The sequence below is a fragment of the Phoca vitulina genome, unplaced genomic scaffold, assembly GCF_004348235.1.
Source record: "Phoca vitulina isolate PV1807 unplaced genomic scaffold, GSC_HSeal_1.0 scaffold32, whole genome shotgun sequence".
In the NCBI taxonomy this organism is placed as follows: Eukaryota; Metazoa; Chordata; class Mammalia; order Carnivora; family Phocidae; genus Phoca; species Phoca vitulina.
In genome coordinates, this window is record NW_022589735.1 from 19,112,732 (window position 1) to 19,135,895 (window position 23,164).

Below are 23,164 nucleotides of genomic sequence, written 5' to 3' on the forward strand. Positions count from 1 at the left end.
TAACCAACTGAGCCACCCAGGCGCCCGCCCCTGCCTTTCAAGATAAGAATTTGTATGAAATGCTAACCAGCCGCGAATCCAGTTGTCAGTACGTACAAACCTCTCCCTTGCTGGCCTTGAGCGATCAAGCACATCCGCGCTGCACCTGCGGTATGCACGCAACCAGTTTTAAATCTCAAAGGTGGAAACTGCAGAATTCCATTTAATTTTCACTTTTAAAGGGGAGACATTAAGGAAGGCACATTCGAGTTTGCTCCCTGAGGTGTCTGCTGAGGGTTTTCCTCTTTTTCCTGTCCCAGAGAGGTTTACCTGTTCCCACCCGCTCCCCAGGACAACCCACACTTCTCTTCTTGGTTCTAGTCTAATAGCCCACTGAGCACCGACCAATAGGCTCGTGCCGATTCCGCTGCGGGGCGGGACCTCGAGTCTGGGCTTCGGGGACCCGCCCCCTGTACGTGGCATGCGTGCGTGCGTGACGCCGTGCGGCGCGAGGCGGTTTCTCCAGCGTGTGGCGCCCCCCGGCGGCAGCGAGGACTTAATGTGACAGCGGGACCTGAGCGCCTGCCATGGAGCCGCAGAAAGAGGCGCGAACACCCGGGGACCCCGTCGCGCGGCCGTCTGGGTCCTCGAGGTCTCAGACTCCTAACGACGAGGAGCGGCGGGAGGGCGACACAGCGCCGGCGGAGGCTTCCCTGGGCGCGGAGGCGCTGTGGGAGCTGCCGGTGGAGCCCGCCGAGCGGAGGCCCGAGTGCAGCCGCTGCAGGTGACCGCGGAACGGGGGGCGGGGACTGAGGCCGGCGGCGGCCTTCGGAGGAGGCTGCAGCGCCCCCTGCCGGGAAGGCGGCTGCTCCGGCTCCGCCCGGGGGAGCGCTGCCTCTGGCGTCGCCGCGCTTGGGTCGGCTGGTGACCTTGGGATCACTGTGAAGTTGCTGTCACAGCCCTTTAGTAAGGAGCCGTTTATCCAGGTTCATGAGTATTTAGCCCGACTTCCTGCAAGATCCCGAGCGTGTCGTGGGATGAGCGGACATGAGTTCGCTGTTGAGAAAGAGTCTGATAGGGGAAGTAAGGGGTAATGCGGTAGTACTTAGAGTAATGAACACTATTATGCTCAAGTGACGTCATCCCACAGTAAAAAAAAAAAAACGTAAAAATAATTAGAGAACAGAATCAATAGTTACGATTGCCTTGTGCATTCTGCTTCCTTTGGAAGTGTGTATTGAGCATCTGTATCGTGCCAAGCCTCTGTGTGGTGCCAGGTCCTGGGAATGCAGGCGTGGATAAAACACGTCGTCTCTGCCCTCCTGGGGGCGCTGACAGTCTGATGCAGAGACAGTGTATGAAGCAGGCAGAGCAGCTGACGCTGAGTGCTCACAGTGTGCCCGGTCGCTGCAGGCCCTTTCAGGATCACCTCACCGGGCTGGTGTACTTCGGGGTGCTGAGGATTGCTTCCTGCCTGTCGGCATCTCATGCTGTTCAGACACACGCTTCTCTTTACCTTGTGGGTGTTCAGGATCATTTTGCTCGGTTCCTGAGGGTCTCCGTCTATCACCTATCTTTCTGTTGCCTTCCACAGTTTGAACCCTTAGATAGTGCGTCTGCTTCCTCACCTGGGAAGAGCTCAGCAGTTTGTCATCGCATCCGACACTCCCCTGACAGGGCTGTCGTGAGAGTCACCAGTAACCTCCCTCAGATGAAACCCAGGGGATCCTTTTCTGTTCACTTTTTACTAGACCTCTTGGCAGCGTTTTGCACTTGAATACTGACTTCTTTTTTTTAATTTATTTTTATTATTTTTTTAAGATTTTATTTATTTATTTGAGAGAGGGAGTGAGTGAGCTAGAGCACAAGCAGGGGGAGAGGCAGAGGGAGAAGCAGGCTCCCCGCTGAGCAGGGAGCCCACCGTGGGCCTCCATCCCAGGACCCTGGGATCATGACCTGAGCTGAAGGCAGACGCTCAACCGACTGAGCCACCCAGGCGCCCCCCCCCTCCTTTTTTTTAAAGATTTTATTTATTTATTTGACGGAGAGAGAGAGAACACAGGCAGGGGGAGGGAATACTGACTTCCTGAAACACTGTGTGTCTCTGGCTTCGCTGTGGTTTATCTGACTTGTCTGGCCTAGTCTTCTCGGCCAGTTCTACTCAGACTCTGAATGTTGGGCTTCCTCAACTCTTGATTCTAGATTCTCTTCCCTTTACACCCCCCACATTTTCCACAGGTGATAATGGGTAAATTATCATGGGTAAAATTACCACCTCTTCCCCAATACTTCTAGCCCAGCCCTTTGTCCTGAGCCCCAGACCTGTGCTTTCATTTAACCAGTGTTTATCGAATGCTTTGCAAATTCTTAATAATAAAGTAGAATTTGCCCCTGCATAGGGATGTTCAGTCTGTTATTGGCTGCATATTATAAACCAGCAACCAAATATGTAATTACAGAATGGAAAACAAACAGCAAACCAGCAGTGAAGCAAAGGAATGGGACGCTGTGACAGAAGATCGCAGGATGGTGTCAGGAAAGATTTCTGGGGGGGTAGCATTTATACTGAGATTTGAAAGATGAGGAGGATCCAGTCTGGAGAAAAGCATTCTGTGAAGGAAAACAGAAGGACAGACTGGTTTAGTGTGTTTACCACTTGACTACTTGGAGTATCCTTCCTTGGACATTTTGATCTTTTCCCAGGATTGGATTGTAAGATCTCAGAGGAAGGTATCTTGAGTGTTAGGATCTTTTTATATCTCCTAAATGTACTATTGAGAGTAGACAATCAATATAGACTTTTGAGGAGGATAAATAATTTGTGTCTAGAAGGGATGGCATATATGAACAGAAGGGGTGTGTGAATACATTTTATTTAAACAAGCTCCCTAAAGGTGTTAGGAGATAACGCTTAACAATGCTGCAAAGGGGTCTCAATAGGATACTGATAGAAAAGTATTTCAAATATAAATCCAAGGCTAAATTATCATGCTAGCTTTGTCATGTAGTTTTTAGTTTATTCAGACCTGCTAATTATAAATGCTGTATACAGTTTTTAAAAAAAGAAAACGAGTCTCCTACATTTAGCAACGATTTGTAGTTTTTCTGATCTGCTCCCCCCTCCACTTAATAGACTTTATTTTTAATTTTTATCTATTTATTTATTTTTAAAGATTTTATTTATTTATTTGACAAAGATAGAGACAGTGAGAGTGGGAACTAAGCAGGAGGAGTGGGAAAGGGAGAAGCAGGCTCCCGCTGAGCAGGGAGCCTGATGTGGGGCTCGATCCCAGGACCCTGGGATCATGACCTGAGCTGAAGGCAGACGCTTAGCAACTGAGCCACCCAGTGCCCCTTAATAGACTTTATTTTTTAGAGAAGTCTTAGATTCATGGCAAAATTGAGTGGAAGGAGAAGAGACTTCCTGTATATCCTCTGTCCCCACCTGCTTCCCCCATTATCAGCATCCCCTGCCAGAGTAGTACATTTGCTAAATTGGATGAACATCATCATAACTTAGTGTCCATAGTTTTACATTAGGGTTTACTCTTGGAGTTGTTTTGCTTTTGGATTACTTTATAATAATATGTATCTCCACTATTATAATATGGAGTATTTTCACTGTCCTAAAAATTCTCTTTGCTCTGCCTTTCATCCCTCCTTATACCCTAACCTAATCTGCTTTTTTAAAAATAAAAATGACTTGGATTTTAGCTTGTTTTCAGTTACATTTAGTTGGTATTTTAGGATTATGATTGATTCCAACATTTCTGCACTTTGCATTTTCTAGTGAAATTTTGTACCTTTTAAAAGCTCTTCTCCCCCTTGGCATAGTATGCATTTTATTTATTTTAATTGGTCAGATTACAGTTCTAGAAATATGGAGAGTATTTAGGTGTTATTAGTAAAATATAAGCTAATTGATGGGTCTTTATATTTTATTTCATTAAGCTTTTGGGTTTTTACTAGTTCCCTGGGTGAACTTATCTACACTTACGCTTATAATAGCTTTTAAAACTAAAATGCATTCTTAGATTTGAGTGATCAGCAAGTTATAATTATTTGGCCATTTACTTAAAACAGTATTCATTTCTCTAAACATATTACTATAATTGTCATCGCCTAGGGAGTTCCAAAAATTGGTTTTATTCAGGCAGTACAAACTCAGTTTAACTTCAGAGCAGAATCTTACTAGTTGTAAATACAAGATCTCTTAAACATGAACAGGATATTCTTTTAAAAAATCCCAAACTGATTTATTATTGCTAGATACCTATTTTATTAGGAGTGTGTTCCTGTTGAGGGAAGAGGATGTACAGAGGTATAGTGTGTGGAGAAGAGTGTATTTGGAGAGCTTGGTGAAAAGGAGGGAGAGGAGAGGGAGCTGGAGAGATTAGTAGTGGTTGCATTGGGAAGGGCCAGGTAAGCTATTTTAAGGAGGTTAAGAGGAATTCAGCCTAATGTAGTTGCATCCAACAAACCAAGCACTGGAATATTTTTTTATTTGGATGGTTGTCACAAGTGTGACTTCATTAGGTGACTTTTAGCTGTAATAATTTATGTTCAATTTTATTAAAAGTTGCAGACTGATTGGTGATTTGGTGGTAAAAGTCTTGACTGGGAAGAGTTGGGACCTCATTCTAGTAAAGATGCTAGGGGTCTTAATTATACTCTTACATCTTCTACAGATACTGCCATGAGCCTGAGGATAGAAACCTGAGAGTTAGAAACCATTCGCAAATCACTGGTCCTTAGAATAATGGAATAATGTCAAAGCATATGGTGTTTTTTAATTGAGGGAGGGAAACAGCAGCAAAGGGCATGCACACAGACTGACACAGATAAGCCCTGAGATGGAATTTTTTTTCTCCCTCCAATGCTTTCTTCTCCCCGAAGTACAAAATTGTAAGGATAATAATATAAATTATAATTGTAAGGATTATTTATAATATAAATAGTATATTTAGCACACATTTAATTACGTGCTGACCATGTGCAGGTTACCTACCAGGCCTAGGTATTTTATATGCAAGATTTTATTTATTTCTCATAACAACAATTCTAGAGTTATATTGTTAGCTTTTATTTTATTTTTTATTTAAAAACATTTTTTAAAGTTTTTTATTTATTTACCTGATCTCTGCACCCCATGTGGGACTTGAACTCATGACCCTGAGATCAAGAGTCACACACTCCTCTGACTGAGCTGGCCAGGTGCCCCTATATCGTTAGGTATTAAATGATGAGGAGATGCAACACCCAAAAAACAAATAATTAGATTAAAATGGGCAGAGGACGTAAATAGATATTTTTTCACAGAAGACATACAGATGGTCAACGCACACATGAAAAGATGATCAAATCACTCATCATCAGGGAACTACAAGTCAAAAACCACAATGAGACATCACTTTTCACCCTTCAGAAGGGCTAGGATCAAAAAGTCAAGAAATAGCAAGTATTGGTGAGGATGTGGAGACAAGGAACCCTCGTGCACTGCTGGTAGGAATGTAAATTGGTGTAGGCACTGTGGAAAACAGTATGGAGGTTCCTTAAAAAATTAATAATAGAAATACCATGTGATCCACTAATTCCACTACTTGATTTTTACCCGAAGGAAATGAAAACACTAATTTGAAAATATATATGCACCCCTGTGTCTATTGCAGCATTATTTACAATTGCCAAGTCTTGGAAATAATCCAAGGGTCTATCTATAGATAAATGGATAGAGGATGTGTGGTGTGTGTATATGTATATATATATATAGTGGAATGTTGTAATATGTTTTTATATATATATAAAATAGAATATTACTTGACCAAAAGAAGTGTGAGATCTTGCCATTTGCTACTACACGCATGGCCCTAGAGGCTATAATGGCAAGTGAAGTAAATCAGACAGAAAGACAAATACCATATGATGTCACTTAGATGTGGAGTCTAAGAAACAAAACAAGTGGACAAAGAGACAAACAAAAACCCCAGACTCTTAAATACAGAGAACAAACTGGTGGTTGCCAGATGGGAGGTGAGGGGGGAATGGGTGAAATAGGTGAAGAGGATTAAGAGGTACAGACTTCAGGTTTTACAATAAATTAGTCGTAGGGTTGAAAAGTACAGCATAGAAAATATAGTCGATGCTATTATAATAATGTTGCACGGTGACAGGTGGTGATTACACTTACCACAGTGAGCATGGAGTAATGTACAGCATTGTTGGATCGTTATGTTGTACACCTGAAACCAGTATAACACTGTGTTAGTTATGCTTCATTAAAACCAAAAAATAAATGATGAGGAGGTAGAGGTAGCAAGGAAGTAGCGGAGTTGGGGCTGCAGCTCCAGCCCACCTGGCTCCATGAGTGCAGAAGATGCCTTAGGATTTTGTTGGCAGAGTAGATGTAGTTACTAGTGCACGTCGGGCCACCAAGGCTGCAAGAGTAGCTCTGATTTTCATTCTATCTATCTATCTGTCTGTCTATCTATCTATCTATCTATCTATCTATCATCTATCTGTTTTTAAAGTAGGCTCCACACGTGACGTGGGGCTTGAACTCACGCCCCTGAGATCAGGAGTCTCATGCTGTACCGACTGAGTTGGCCAGGCGCCCTCATTTTCATATTTTTAAAACTGAAGTATGTTTACTTCAAGCCTAGTAACAAGATGCCCGAGCTTTAGTATTCTCTAGCTCCTTTTCTTAAAAAAAGAAAAAAAAAATTGAGATGTAATTTACATACAACATTATGTAAGTTTAAGCTATACAGTGTGTGGATTTGATACGTTTATAAAGTGCTGTATGATTAGCACCGGTAGTATTAGCTTTGGTTGCATAATTATCCTATCTTTTTTTCTGGTGAGAAGATTTAAGATCTAGTCTCTTAGAAAATTTGAAGTGTTCCAGGTTTATAACCTTTTAACAACATCTAGCTCCTTTGTTCCGCGTCTTAACTTTTCCTTTTTCTTTAGGTTTGTGTTTTCTGGAGAAACAAGTGGTGGGGATAAAATCGTGACAGAGGGAAGGAAGGGAAACTGCAGGTGTTTAAGAAGAATGCAAGAGCCACACATTGGCAGCCAACGGATGTTTTGTTTTGAATTAGTATTTTACATTTTTAAATTAGTTCTAACAGTTAAAAGTCAAGATGTTTTATATAAAAATGCAGATTTCTGGCTTTTGTGAGAATAGGAAGATGTAGCAGCTCAGGGACCACCTTCTGGAGCAGTAGTTGGTTGAGCTGAGCATTGGTGATGACGTTGGGTTGGGTGTGATCTGTTCAGGGCACCGTAGCTCCTAGCTATTCCTGCTTGATTCATTCTTACTAACTTCCTGCCCCTTGTAGGCATTTGCTTTTTGATTCTAGGTCTCATGTACACCATTATGGCTAGTCTGCTTAAGCAGCAGGGTAAATCAGCCTACAAGTATGGTAGGTACAAGTGAAAAATGGTGATTCCCAAGGCAGTTAGTTTAGAATATATTAAGAGTGTTGAATTGGGATCAACCCTTAGGTTTAGAAAACAAACTCCTTTGGTAAATTTAAAATCAACTAGATTCTTGATGATGATTTTTAGAGTAAAAACTTAGATAATTTGAAAATTTAATTCTTTGTTCATGTCAAAAATATCATATTCCCAAGAGAAAAGTATTAATTTGTTCTTTCCTGTTAGTATAGAAAATATGTTTATTCTTTGAAGTCATTCATTTGTAATATATGTGGAAAACTAACTGATTTACAAATTACTGTGCAGGCTAATCTTATGTTCAAAGTTGAGCAAAGATGATATATGTTAAGAGGGAATTTTTTTTCTTAATCTTAATTAAGTCTCTCCAAAGAGGAGTGACCAATTTTAAAAAGCACATTAGAGCTTTCTAAATGTTTGATTTATTTTCCCCAAGAAAAATAAGAATTATATCATTACCCTCTGATGGATAGAAGTTTTCTTCAAAGAACATCAAAGCACATTAATTTTTAAAGTACATTTGCCCAAAATTAATAATTCATTGTTCTGTTCGTGCTTATATATAGAGAGAAAATATTCAGAAATAGTCTAGTCTAAAATTTGGTATTATTTAAAAAGGGCTCACAGGTTACAAAGTGCTTTTACGTGTGCATTTTTATTTAATACATGAGAGACAACTTTGTGATTTAAATAGTTATATCTTTTTATAGATTCTCAGGGTGAGGGTACTAGTAAGAGGCAGACTGCTTTAGCTTTCATACCTCTGTTACTACACCACATAATAAAGGATTGTATTGAAGTAAACAGTATGACTACTCTTGTTTTCCTGCTACATATAATAAATACTTCCAGTGAGATGTTTCTTTGTGGGTTTTGAATCCATAGATTCTTTTCTTTTTCCTTTTCCTTGGCTATTGTAGTTATTTTGGGATGAGGGCTTTTTAATTCCTGTCTTTTTTAAGGTCGAGCTTTTATTTCTTGAATCCTTTACCTGGCTAAGGTCAACTTCTTATTTCTGTTGTTAAGTCCTCATTTTCAGTCAGAAAGGCAAATTTGAAGACATTACTGATAGGAATTTATTTTGTTTTCCCCTGCTGAGTTTTTTGTTTTATGCTTGTCTTTTGGTTTTCTCTACTGGAAGCCTCATGGGAAGGCTGTGGGGAAAAAGGCAGCAGTGAAATGAAGTAAGAAGTCTTCCAGAGTTACTCAGGAAAAAAAATGAAAAGATATAGAGTGAGTCTCAGGACTTTGCAAAGGTTGAGAGGGATTAACCTGTGGGAGAAATATCTGACCTGTTTGTCTATGTAGACATGTTACTTGGCAGGCTGCTCCATGTTCGTCCGTCCGTCCTTCCTTCCTTCCTTCCTTCCTTCCTTCCTTCCTTCCCTCCTTCCTTCCTTCCCTCCTTCCTTCCCTCGTTCCTTCCTTCCCTCGTTCCTTCCTTCCTTTCTTCCTTCCCTCCTTCCTTCCTTTCTTTCTTTCATTTTTCTTTAAATTGTGCTAATATATACCTAACATAATATTTAAAATCTTAATAGTTTTTAACTGTGTAAGGCAGCATCATGAGATACATTCATAATGTATAACCATCACTACTATCTATACACCAGACTTTTTCATCATCTTTGGCATTAACTCTGTACCCATTAAAATAATCACTTGCTATCCCCCATCCCCCGCTGCCCAGCCCCTGGTAACTTCTACTCTATTTCTATGACTTTGCTTATTCCAGATCCTTCATAAAACATACAGTATTTATACTTCTGTTTCTAACATTTCACTTAGAATAATGTTTTCACGTTCCATCCATGTTGTAGCATATCAAAATTTCTTTCCTTTTTAGGGCTGAATTGTATGTATATATCACTTTTGTTTATCCATTATTCATTTTCTTTGCTTATCTATTATCCATTCACTTGTTGATGGACACTTGTGAATAGTGCTGCTATGAACATTGGTATGCCCGTATCTGTTCTAGTTCCTGTTTTTAATTTTTGGGGGGGTGTATTCCTAGGAGTGGAATTTCTGGGTCATATGGTAGTTCTCTGTTTGCCTTTCCGAGGAATTTCCAGACTGTTTTCCAACTCCTTTTCAACAGAGGTCATTAGATTCCTAACATCTGGGTGTGCTCATGATATTCCTTTCCTGGAGACTTTCCATGCTTGTATTTCAGGTAAAGAATGGAGTCCAGCCTCCAGTGTGGTTTCCAAAGTCTTGTGCGTCTCTTCCTCCACTATGCCCTTCCCATACCCACTTCTCCAGCTTCCTGGAACTAGTCCCCCAAAACAGGTGCTTTTTATGTTCTGCTTTATGCCTTTGTTCTGTTATTCGCTTTGTATTAAATGCTCTTCCCTCATGCCTGCTGTCTGAGATGCTACTCTGTTTCAGGGTCCAGCTCAAATACTGTCTTTTTATACATTTTTAAAATTTTATTGTTATGTTAATCACCATACATTACATCGTTGGTTTTTGATGTAGTGTTCCATGATTCATTGTTTGCGTATAACACCCAGTGCTCCATTCAGTACATGCCCTCTTTAATACCCATTGCCTGTCTTCTAAGTTTGAATTGTTTGTTCTTTTGACTTCTGTTTTCTCCGTGGTCCTCGTAGCTTCCTGTGGCTTGGCCTTTTCCTGCTTCTTGTGTCTTTAACCATATATCCTTGATTACTTGTAGACATTTTGTATTGGAGAATTTAAAAAATGTTTTGGTTTTCACCTTTTGCTTCTTGGTCGTCTCTTTCAGACTCTTAGGTTTATTTGTTTATCACCAAGTGTTTTAATGCTAGTGCTAGGCCTTCTGGGACTGGGAAAGCTAGGTCGAATTATGTGGTAAAACTTTTCATTGATCATTAAATGCTTGTATGGGATCCACAAAATGGATTGCTTGAAGGTGTGCATTTTGGAATTAGAACTGGGTTCTAGCCCCAACTCTCTTTTCTCGAGAAAGCTACTTGACCTCTCTAAGCCTTGCTTTCACGACCTGTAAATTAGAACAGTAATACTACCTGTCTTTGACAGGGTTTTGAGATTGAATGAAGGCATTCAGCATAGTGCCTGTAACTTAAAAGTGTGCGATTAACAATAAATTCTTCCTCCTTATGGGGCGCCTGGGTGGCTCAGTCAGTTGAGAGTCCAACTCTTGATTTCAGCTCAGGTCATGATCTCAGGGTCCTGAGATTGAGCCGTGGGTTGTGCTCTGTGCTCAGCGGGGAGTCTGTTTGAGATTCTCCCTCTCCCTTTGTCCCTCCCCCTGCTCATGTGTGCATGTGCGTGCGCATGCATCCTCTCTCAAATTATAAATCTTTTTTTTTTTTAAGTTTTTATTTATTTATTTGACAGAGAGAGACACAGCGAGAGAGGGAACAGAAGCAGGGGGAGTGGGAGAGGGAGAAGCAGGCTCCCCGCGGAGCAGGGAGCCCGATGTGGGGCTCTATCCCAGGACCCCGGGATCATGACCTGAGCTGAAGGCAGACGCTCAACAACTGAGCCACCCAGGTGCCCCTCAAATTATAAATCTTTAAAAAATAATTCTTCCTCTTTACCTTTTCCTCTTTGTTTTCTTTCTTTTTCTTCCTTCTCCTTCCCCCTTTTCCCTCTTCTTCCCCTCTTTTTCCTTTTTCTTTTCCTCCTCCATGAAATAACATTATTATTATTTATGAAATTGGTCTGTTTTGCTGTTAACTTTTTCCATGTTAGAGTAGTTTTTCTAGATTCAGAGATTAAGGGCAAGTAAATAATTTTACATGTGTTGTGCTGTAGGTCACCATAAATAAATTGCCTCATGATGGAGATTTTTGTAATCCTGGGGCTTTCAAAAGTATTCATTTGCCAGCTACAAATAAATGTTACGTTGATGACAAACACTTTTTTAGGTACATCAAAATCAGTGGCTTATTCCATAGCATTATTATTGTCTCTTAAGTATTTAAGTATTATTAAATTAAACCTTATATTTTCTCTTTTATACCAAAGAAAATTCTCAGGTCTCTTTTGAGAATTTATACAAAATTATGTATTAATTTATATAAAATTAGGAGGAATACTTCCTTATTGAATCAGCTATATAAAAATCTGTATTTTTAAATACAGTTTTTTTTTAAATTTTATTTTATTATGTTATGTTAATCACCATACAGTACATCATTAGTTTTTGATGTAGTGTTCCATGATTCATTGTTTGCGTATAGGGAAAGGAGAGGAAAGAATAAACAAAATGAAAATGTTTCCTAGTAACATGGTCTCTTAATTCTATGCTATTCTTTGTAAAATATCTCTAATGAGGATAGCTGGTCCTTGGGACCACTTTAGTGTTTGACTCCTTCCTTGTCAGGACGGACATTCATGCAGTTGCCTTTCCTTGGCTAGTGGATAAGAAACAGAATTCTGTTACACACAGACTTTGAGGCTTACTTTGATAAGTCATGTGGAATTCTTTGTTCATTCATTCATTATTTGTTCAATGTCCAATTTCCAATAAATGCATAGCTTGGGTTATAGGAAATGATTGAGAGATTGTTTCCTCTAAAATTTGTAGTGAACTGAGTGTGAGAGCAAATATGCCTAAGTAATATTTAAGACAAATTATGAAAGTATAACATAAAAGTTTGCAGAGGAAAGAGTGACTTAATTTGCTACTAAGAAAGATGTTTTGCTATTTTTTGTAAATTTTTGTATTTCTATAGAACAGGAGAAAGTAGAAAGAAAATAATAGGGTAACTGAATATAGATGATTACTTTATGATTACTTAAGATTCTCAGTCTTAGTTGATCTGTCGCTTTGTCATGGTGTTTTAGTAGGGGCTTTATATAGATAGCTGTTCTATATAGTCATTTCTCTGGACACAAGACTTTGTTGTTCAGGCATTTGGCTCCTCTTAAGACTTCTTTAATTGTAATAAAATTTACTAAAAATTTTCTTGATTATAGTTCCTATAGTTGGAACAAGCTTATTTCTAGGCCAGTGATTCCTGAATTATTTTGATTACATACCACAGTTAGTTAAAAAATTTGGATGAAATTCTAGCAGATAGACATATTTATCTATGTTTATTTTATTATATACTAATGTATGATGTGCCCCATAAAACATACACACACACAAAGATTTTAAAAAGGAAGAGGCAATCTTGAAATAAACCATTTAAAAATGTTTTGCTTACTGTGATGGAATCATGCTGCCATTATCCATTATTTTGAGGCATAATACATATGTATGGTGAAGTTCATTGTTAGAGACAGTAAGATGTGAATCCACAGTTCAACTAATCTTCATACTGTTTTTTAAAGTTACTGTTGTAAACTAAAAAAACAGTAGAACAGATCAATGAAACCAGGAGCTGGTTCTTTGAAAAGAACGTACAATCAAGTGGGAAATATTTCCAGGATGCAAGTGTGGTTCGATATTTGCAAATCAATCAATGTGATACAGTACATCAATAAGAGGAAGGATAAAAACCATATGATCATCTCATTAAATGTAGAAAAAGCATGTGACAAAGTACAATATCCATTCATGATAAAACCCCTCAACAAAGTAGGTTTAGAAGGAACATAACTGAACATAACAAGGCCTTATATGAAAAACCCACAGCTAACATAGTCAATGGGGAAAAACTGAGAGCTTTTCCCCTAAGGTCAGGAACAGGACAAAGATGTCCATTTTCACCACTGTTATTCAGCATAGTACTGGAAGTCCGAGCCATACCAATCAGATAAGAGAAAGAAATTAAAGGCATCCACATTGGTGAGGAAGAAGTAAAACTTTCACTCTGCAGATGACATGATACCTAAAGACTCCACCAAAAAACTGCTAGAACTAATAAATGAATTCAGTAAAGTCATATGATACAAAATCAATGTACATAAATGTTGCATTTCTATACACTAATAATAAAAGAGAAATTAAGAAAACAATCCCATTTACCACTGTACCAAACATTGATGAAAGAAATTGAAGACAGCACAAAGAAATGGATTCCATGCTCATGGATTTGAAGCACAAATTTTGTTAAAATGTCTATACTGCCCAAAGCAATGTACAGATTTAATGCAATCCCTATCCAAAATACCAACAGCATTTTTCACAGAACTAGAACAAACAATTCTAAAATTTGTATGGACCACAAAAGACCCTGAATAGGTAAAGCAATCTTAAAAAAAAAAAAAAAATGGAGGTATCACAATTCCAGACTTCAGGTTATATAATACAAAGCTGTAGGAATCACAGCAGTATGGTACTGGCACAGAAATAGACACATAGATTAATGGAACAGAATAGAAAACCTAGAAATAAATCAACAATTATATGGTCAATTAATCTTCAACAAAGGAGGAAGTATATATATTGAGAAAAAAGAGTATCTTCAGCAAATGGTGTTGGGAAAACTGGACAGCTTCATGCAAAAGAATGAAACTGGACCACTTTCTTATACTACACACAAAAATAAGCTCAAAAAGGGTTAAAAACCTAAATGTGAGACCTGAAACCATAAAAAGCCTACCGGAGAGCACAGGCAGTAATTTCTCTGACATTAGCCAATGCAGTATTTGTCTAGATATGTCTCCTGAGGCAAGGGAAATAAAAGGAAAAGCTGTTGGGACTACATCAAAATAAAAAGCTCTTGCACAGTGAAGGAAACAGTCAACAAAACTAAAAGGCAGCCTATTGAAGGGGAGTAAATATTTGCAAATGACATATCTGATACGGGGTTAGTATCTAAAATATATAAAGAACTGATACAACTCAATACCTAAACAAATAATCCAATTAAAAAATAGGCAGAAGACACGAACAGACATTTTTCCAGAGAAGACCTCCAAATGGCCAACAGACCCATGAAAACATGCTCAACATCACTTATCATCAGGGAAATAAAAATCAAAATTATGAAGATATATCACCTCATTATCTGTGAGAATGACTAAAATAAAAAACACCAGAAACGACATGTATAGGTGAGGATGTGGAGAAAAAGAACTCTCTTACACTGTTGGTGGGAAGGCAAACTGGTGCAGCCCTCAGTATGAAGTTTCCTCAGAAAGTTAAAAATAGAGCTACCCTACCATCCAGTAATTGTACTACTAGGTATTTACCCCCCAAATACAAAAACACTAATTTGAAGAGATACCTGTGTTTATTGTGGTATTATCTGCAATAGCCAAGTTATGGAAGCAGCCCAACTGTCCATCAATAGATGAATGGATAAGGAAGATACATGGGATATTACTCAGCCATAATAAGAATGAAATCTTGCCATTTGCAACAACATGGGTAGAGCTAGAGAGTATTATGCTAGGCGAAGTAAGTCAGTCAGAGAAAGACAAATACCATATGATTTCACTCATATGTGGAATTTAAGAAACAAAATAAATGAGCAAAGGGAAAAAAGAAGAGACAAACCAAGAAACAGACTCTTAGCTATAGAGAACAAACTGATGGTTACCAGACCGGGGCAGTGGGGGGAGGGGGGGATGGGTGAAATAGGTGAAGGGGTTTATAGAGTACATTTATCATAATGAACAGTGAGTGATGTGTAGAATTGTGGAATCACTATATTGTACACCTAAAACTAAGATAACACTGTATGTTAACTATAGTGGAATTACAATGAAAAACCTAGTTAAAAAAATCATGTTATTGTCATATCAGATTTGATTTCTTAACTCTGATGAAATATTTGAACTAGGAATAGGTAAGAAACAGCTCTGCCATAAACTTATTCGTTTGTGATTGTGTAATTAGAACTTCTTCAACAGATTCTTTACGAGTGTATATAGTTTCTTTGTGGGTGCCATTGTTAACACTCCATGTTATGGAATGCCTCTTTTTCTATCAGGATATCACATATCCTAACACATTACCATATGACATATCAGCCCAAGGAGGGAGTGTTATTCCATATAATAAATATTAGTAATGCTTAATTCAAAGTAGAAGTGGTAATGACCCATTGGTTCATTTTACTTAATCCACTTTGGGAATCACTGCTGTAGACATGCCCTCTGGGGCACAGCTTTCTCTCTTCTAACAGTGATTTTTTTTTTCTTTTTAAGCTTAGCCTTCCTGTACTCCCAGAAGAAGTTATAAAACAAGGTGGTGATAAAAGCAACCTTGGCAGATATGAGAGTATCATTGTTAGATACACTTGAAGTAGTCAGACATGGTAGATATTATCTGTTTTTATTCCCTTTAGGACATGAAAATTTATTTAACATTGTATTTATTATATAACAATTTTATTATAATATATTAATCATGAAGAGCTGTTTCTTCTTTCATTGCTTATATTGAATATGGTTTAAGAAATTTAAAAATTATTTTATAGCTTATTTAAGTTTCTTTAAAGTGACAGTAGAGGGCACTGTGGTATTTAGTTTTTCAAAGCCTATTTTAAAATTAGAAAGTTGTCATTTTTATGTGTAATGCAGTGTATCTATTCAACTAATCTATTGAAAAGCTATGAGACTCTTTGTTCTTTGCTTTTTCACTCCATTGGGACTGTAAAAATTTTGTTGACTACTAGGAAATTTGAGGTGCACTATTTTTCTGGGTTCTACATTTGCCTTTGTTTGGTGGATGAAAGAAATCCTTTAAAAATAGTAATTCTTGTAAATCTATTCACTAATTTTTAAAGTTTGCCTATGTGAGATTTACTTGATTAAAATCAGTACGAGAAAGTAGCTTTCAGTGAATATTACATAAGAATTTAATTAAGCTTTTGAAAGATGTTTTTTGTAAGTCCTAGCATCTCTACTTCTATGTCAGATATAATTTTATTTGCCTACAGCCTGTCAGAGATAGCATGCCCAGAGTGACAGATTACCCTTGTATTACAGCATTCACCGAGGAAGCCAGTCAATCTTAGTCTGACAGGAAACCTACATATTTATTCCTACATCCTTAATGAGAAAAGAAGAAAAAGGTTATTTCATAACATTTCCTCAGGGAAATTATTTGAAAATTCCATTTATCTTTTAAGACTGTAATTAACCTTAATTGGGTTGTATAGATTTTAAAGAAAATAAATCCCAATGTATTTATAATACATTTGCAATGCATTGTAAATTTTTCTCTCTTCTGCATTTACAAAGCATTGCAAAGATAGAAGAGAGAAAAATCTCAACTCCTACTTTGGTCATTCTATTATAAATTAGCTGAAAACTACTAGGCATTTATGATTATATTTTTATAACCTTTGCCTACAATTCAGGAGTTATTCTCCAGAACCTACTTGGTGTGTTATCAGTTTTATGAAGGAGGACACTGAAAACCTGTGATGTGCTCAAGATCACATAGCAAGATAATGAATGACCTTGTCAGTGACATATCTTAATAGTTATTCCCTAAGCCTATACCCAATTGACCAGTTGATATTTCTCCAGATATTAATATTTGTTCTTCAGATCTACATAAATTCTAGAAGTAGCTTGGTTTTTATTTTATTTATTTATTTTTTAAGATTTTACCTTTTAAGTAATCTCTCTACCCAATATGGGGCTTGAACTCATAACCCGGAGGTTAAGCGTTGCATGCTGTACTGAGTCAGCCAGGCATCCTTTGGATTTTTTTTTTTTTAAGATTTTATTATTTATTTATTTATTTATTTATTTATTTATTTATTTATTTGAGAGAGAGAGAGAGAGAGAGAGAGAGTGAGAGAGAGTGCATGAGTGCTGGGGAGGGGTAGAGGGAGAGGGAGAAGCAGGCTTCCCGCTGAGCAGGGAGCCCAATGTGGGACTCGATACCAGGACCCTGGGATCATGACCTGAGCCGAAGGCAGACGCTTAACTGACTGAGCCACCCTGGCGCCCCAGGCACCCCTTTATTTTTATTTCAAAATGAATGTTTACTATTATAAATAGTCAATTTTGATGTGTAGTTATTTGGTATCTATTTTCCTATCAACTGTAATAGTTCATAGGAAGCAAGGAACTTTTAACAAATTCCTTCTGGCACAGACAGAACAAATACGCTCCATGAGGGCAGGAATTTTGTCTGTTTCATTATCCCAAGTGCCTAATGTCTGGCACATAGTTAGGTGTATAGTAAATATTTGAAGAAAAATTTGTTGAATTTATAAATTATTTAATCCATTATCAATTTGAAATATTTAAACCTTCTGGAGTTAAGTTTGGTTGTAGGGAGACTTTTTCGTTTTTTGGAAGAGGTTTTGGAAGGCGAACAGGTACTCTGCTACTTATCCAGTGGTTTGGTAAGAGATGGTTTAACCCTTGGACAGCTAGGCACCAGTGCAGTATGTGTAGACCATGGCGGAGGAGGAAATTATGGGCAAAATTGCCATTAAAGTAACAAATAAGCACAAATTTATATTATAAAGTAACTTGCTAAATATAAAGTTGATCAATTGGAATGCAAAGTGTTTTAAAGAACTATAGTTTTATTAGTTTGAGCTAATTGGAATTAGAATTAGGTTAATAAAGGGGACATGCTTTAAAATAAATAGGTAATGATGTTTTATGAGCCTGTCAAAGTAGAAGCCAAAACAATTAGTTTTAGCTTAAATCATAGTTATGGTATTTACACATAAAATGTTGTTTTGTTTTTTTTTAATATTTTCTTCAGTAAATATTTTTGCCTCTTATGTACTACTGCTTACCAGAATGATCACAAATTACAGCAAAGGGAGATCTGAGATTCTGAATTTCATTTATGATACAAACTAATTGCTTAAGTATTAGACAAGAAATGAAGGAGAGATCAATATTTGATATGTTAGAAAATGAAGGGATAGGATAAGAAATTGTGTAGGACGAGGAAGGCATCCCGAGGTGGAGGCATGAAGGAATGCAAAGGTATTCCTTCAAGTATTCAGTATTTATCGATAGCTTACTGTGCTGGGTGCTGGGGTGAAAAGTGAAAAGGCCAAGTCTTCGCTCTCCTGCAGCTTTCATTGTAGGGAAGGAAGGCCACCTCCAGATAATGCCAATAGTAACAAAACGCCTCTCTCCTGCTAATTAGGTTGAACATTCTTTTTCTACTGCAATTTTACATTTTTAAAAATAACAGCTGTATTAAGATATGATTCCCATACCATAACATTCATTCTTTTAAGGTGTACAAGTCAGAGGTTTTCATTTTATTAGCTGAGTTGTGCAAACATCACCACTCTCACAAAGGTTTTAGCAGGATTCTCTTTGAAGGTCACTTTTCCAGATCTTTCTCTAAGCTGCCTTCTTCTTTTGGTATCACATCCTGCTTGTTAGGCTCCACTAATTGCCAGCTGATTGTCCTATCATTTCCATACAGTGCCCGGGCTGTAAATTTCTCAACAGTCTGATCCAGGGGTGGTTTTTGAGGCCACTCTGAGGTTTGCTCCGACGGCAGGTGTGCTCTTCTTGGTTCTTTCTGATGATCTAGCTGGTTTATCATATAGCTTGCTGGTCTTCATTAAGAGGAGTTATTATCCGGGCACCTGAGTGGCTCAGTTGGTTAAGCGTCTGCCTTCGGCTCAGGTCATGATCCCAGGGTCCTGGGATGGAGCCCTGCATCGGGCTCCCTGCTCAGCAGGGAGCCTGCTTCTCCCTCTGCCTGCCGCTCCCCCTGCTTGTGCATGCTCTCTCTCTCTCTGTCAAATAAATAAATAAAATATATATATTTTTTAAAAACGGGGGGAGTCATTATCTTTGAGAGCACCCTTAGGCTTGAACTTGCTCACACTCTGTTTCAAATGGATTTGGTTCCTTTGGGAAGAGCTTCAGAGCTCTCTTTTCTTACAGTCTGCCTCTCTTGGGCAAACTCTCCTAGCCACTGTTCTGGGCACAGGGTTGCTTCTGGTGTAGAACTTCTGTCCTGTGAGCAAAGTAGGTTGACCGCTCTTGGAGCTCCAGCGTCGCCAGCCAGCCTCCTGCATGGTGGTCAAGCTTCTGTTTTATAGGTGGAGGCTGTGTGGAGGAAGGCCACCTCTGCTCTCTTGGTCACCCTCACCAGGAATGTAGCCTCTTCTGCTTGGAGTTGGAGAGGATGAGAAATGCTGGTGGCCTGCCTTTTTTGTGACATACAGGGTACGCCTTGATTAAGAGCAGAGATGGAGCTCACTTACCAGGAGTGGAGTTTGTCAACTTGAGCTGGGGCAAAGTAGGAAATCGGTTATGGCTCAGATGCCACAAACTGTCCCAGTACCAAGTTTTAGTAGATTTTCTTGAATAATGTGTCTTCCTTTGAATATGCCCCTAGGGCAGTTTCCAGAGACTTTCTTCAGTGATTGGTTTTGTTTGTTTGTTTTAAACTTTTAATTTTCATTCTAGTTAGTTAACATTCAGTATTATATTACTTTTAAGTGTATGATACAGTGATTCAAGAATTCCATACATCACTTGGTGCTCATTCATGCTCATCCTAAGTGCTCTCTTTAATCCCCATCACCTATTTCCCCCATTCCCCCCACTCACCTCCCCTCTGGCAACCATCAGTTTGTCCTCTATAGTTAAGTCTGTTTCTTGGTTTGCCTCTCTTCTCTTTTTTCCCCCCTTTGTTTTGTTTCTCAAATTCCACATAATAGTGAAATCATATGGTATTTGTCTTTCTCTGTCTGACTTACTTTGTTTAGCATTATACTCTCTAGCTCCATCCATGTTGTTGCAAATGGCAAGATTTCATTCTTTTCACTGCTGAGTAATATTCCATTGTATATATATACCACCTCTTCTTTATCCATTCATCAGTCCATGGACACTTGGGCTGCTTTCATGATTTGGCTATTGTAAATGATGCTGCTATAGACATAGGGGTGCATGTATCCCTATGAAGTAGGTGTTCTTGTATTCTTTGGGAAACTACCCAGTAGTGTGATTGCTGGATCCTAGGGTAGCTCTATTTTTCAGTGATTGTTTTTTAAAATAGCTTTTGTCAGCTTTGCTTATTTCATTGGACTCTGGGTCTGTGAAGCACTTTCCCTGTCATCCCGGAAGTGGAACTCTCCAAACTGGTTAATACTAAATCTTCCTAAAGTTCAAAGATGTGTTCCCAGGAAGGAAACTACGATTCCAGGTAACTGATTTTTTTTTTTTTCCTTTTTTGAATAGCAGTTTTGGTCAGATATGAAAACCAGAGCTACCAAAATCCAGAGCAGTTCTTTGCACTATCTCAAGTATCATACTGAGGACTTTTATAATCGCTATATGTGTGATGAACTAAAGATGTTATTTTCAGGGTTCATTTTACCTAGTGGTTTTCTGCCCACAAAAATTTGCAGTATCTACTTAGCTTGTTTACTTGACTGGATTTTGCAGTTCTTTGACTTTCCTGATATGTGGATGTTTCCTTTATGGGGTGTTTGATGTTTTTTTTTGCATTCTTTCATAGCCTGTCATACAATTTACAGACATTTAAGGTGATATCCATTTTTTTAATATATATATTTTTAACATAGGTTTGACAGTTTCTTACAGAATGAGGTGGTAGATACAATTGAACCAATTTCCTCACACTCTGTGCTTTATTAATGTAATCATTTCTTACCTCAGGCTATAACTCTACATAAGTTAAACGGAGGAAGGAGTTGATAGCATTCAGTTTTGTAGCAGTAACAGTATGCTGTTGGGAATTCCCTTTAATGTAGCATTCATTTGTGTACTGTTGTAATAGCATGTAACATCTGCCTGCAGTAGTGATCTGTCATGAAAATTTACTCCCATGATACCTGGCTGCTTGGTGAATTTCATATTATAAACACACATATCAAATATGGGATTTAATGGTAGAAGATCCATGTATATTTCTATAATACATTTGGAAAGACACACAAGGAACTGGTCATTGGTTGCCCCTAGGGAAGAGAATCCCCTAGTTTGGAGGACTGAGATGGAAATATATACTTTACTCCATTTGAATTTTGTAATGAGTCATAAGTGTTACTGAAACAATAGTAAAGCACTAAAAAGTAAGTACAACAAAAACAAAATGAACAATAACAAAAGGGAAAATAAATGGATAAGAGAGACATTCTGTGGATACAGTTTTAGCTAAATATAATCTGGTGGCCCATTTGGGTTTCTTTTTACGATAGTAAGCTCTTTGTGTTGATTGATTGGCAAGTTTGATTAGAACTCTCTTCTAGGTGGTAATTATAGTCTTATATTTTATCATATTGTTCCTTCCAATATCAGATGATTTAGAAGAGTTGCCAGGTTTCTCTTTGATATCGGATCTATTCTTGATTTGGAATGCCAGTTAGTAGAAGTGTTGCTTCATGAATAAAAAGACCATGATGGTGGCTTATGAGTATTCTTCACTAATGATAACTAAGACAGGATTTTTTGAGGTACTTTGACCTATATAGATGGTACAGAATTTACTTGAATCCTTTTCCAAATTCTCATTTCTTTTTTTAAAAATATTTTTTTATTTATTTACTTGTCAGAGAGAGAGAGAGAGAGCACAAGCAGGGGGAGCGGCAGGCAGAGGGAGAAGCAGGCTCCCTAATGAGCAGGGAGCCCGATTCGGGACCCGATCCCAGGACCCTGGGATCATGACCTGAGCAGAAGGCAGATGCTTAACCAACTGAGCCACCCAGGCGTTGCTCCAAATTCTCATTTCTAAAGTGTAATTGATTAAATTCATTCTTGGTGTTTCATTTTAAAAGAATGCAGCTTCAGCAAATCTCTTTACATAAAGAAGAGGGATTATGTTCAAGTTTTAGGTTATTGTTATATATCACTGTATTTTAAACATTTACAGATTTTCTTTTTTTTTTTTTTTTCTGCTCTTTAGCCGGCCTCAGAAAGTATGTTTGTGTCCATTTCTACCATTGCATCCTCTGCACATCTCTACTCATTTGTACATAATTCAGCATCCAGCAGAGGTAAGATTTTGTAAAATTCATAATTTCAAATAGAATATTATTAGTATGTAAGAGGAAACACACTGATGAACATACTCATGCCTTCCAGCTTTTTAACATTTCTCAAAATAAATTGATGATAAATGCTTTGTCTTTGGGAAAAAAGTTTCTTTTATGTATTATAGTGTCGTGTCATATGCTTTAGAGACATCAAAATTGTTATTTCATAAAACCGTATTATTTCATAAAAACGGTAATTGAATAGTATAGAAATTTGGAACATCAACAATTTTGTGTGAAGAAAAAATGAAATTTTGTGAGTGAAGAACTAAGAAAATCATTGCTTTTTTAATTTTGATCATAGCTTATATTTCTTAATGTTTTTTGTTAAAGTAGAAGTAACTGTCAGTATTTTAGTTTTATAAAAAGAACGTATAAAATAAAGTTTTATTCCTTTAATGAATAGAGCAAATATATAGAACTGTAATAGAGCATTCCAGTTTGATGACTCCCCCTAAAAAGTGATTGAAGACCATTTAGATAGGCTTTAGGAGGAGGCTTTGGGAAAAGATGATTTGGTGGAGTAGACGATATGGAGGTGATACGATGGAGCATTTTAAAGAGTAGGTATCAGTATCTAAAAAAGTACTTAAAAATAAAACAGTTATCTCAAAAGCTTAAGAATAAAATAAAACATTTATCTCAAAAGTAACAAAAATATCTATAAGGAAGAAATGTTCTGTGAAACCGAGTGGCCTTTATTTGTGAACAGTGTTAATGTAGCCATAGTGATGTAAGCACTGTTTATTGATTTAATTAAAAATATGAGAGATGTGATGGTAAGGAGTGATGGAAGAAAGGTAAATCCTCATTTATTGTAAGAGGCTGTGGTTATATAGTGCATTAGCTAAGAGTAAGGGCTCTGG

At 37.8% G+C, this 23,164-nt stretch overlaps 1 protein-coding gene across 1 annotated transcript in view; it reads left to right on the forward strand.

Annotated features, from left to right (window-relative positions):
- Positions 1–482: 482 nt before the first annotated feature.
- DTWD2 (DTW domain containing 2) overlaps positions 483–23,164 on the forward strand; it is a 97,186-nt gene continuing 74,504 nt past the window's right edge. The window contains exons 1-2 of the mRNA XM_032425218.1: positions 483–763; positions 22,169–22,259. Of these exons, the coding sequence (XP_032281109.1) occupies positions 567–763; positions 22,169–22,259 (288 nt within the window). The 5' untranslated portion in view covers positions 483–566. The remainder of the gene's footprint in view (positions 764–22,168; positions 22,260–23,164) is intronic.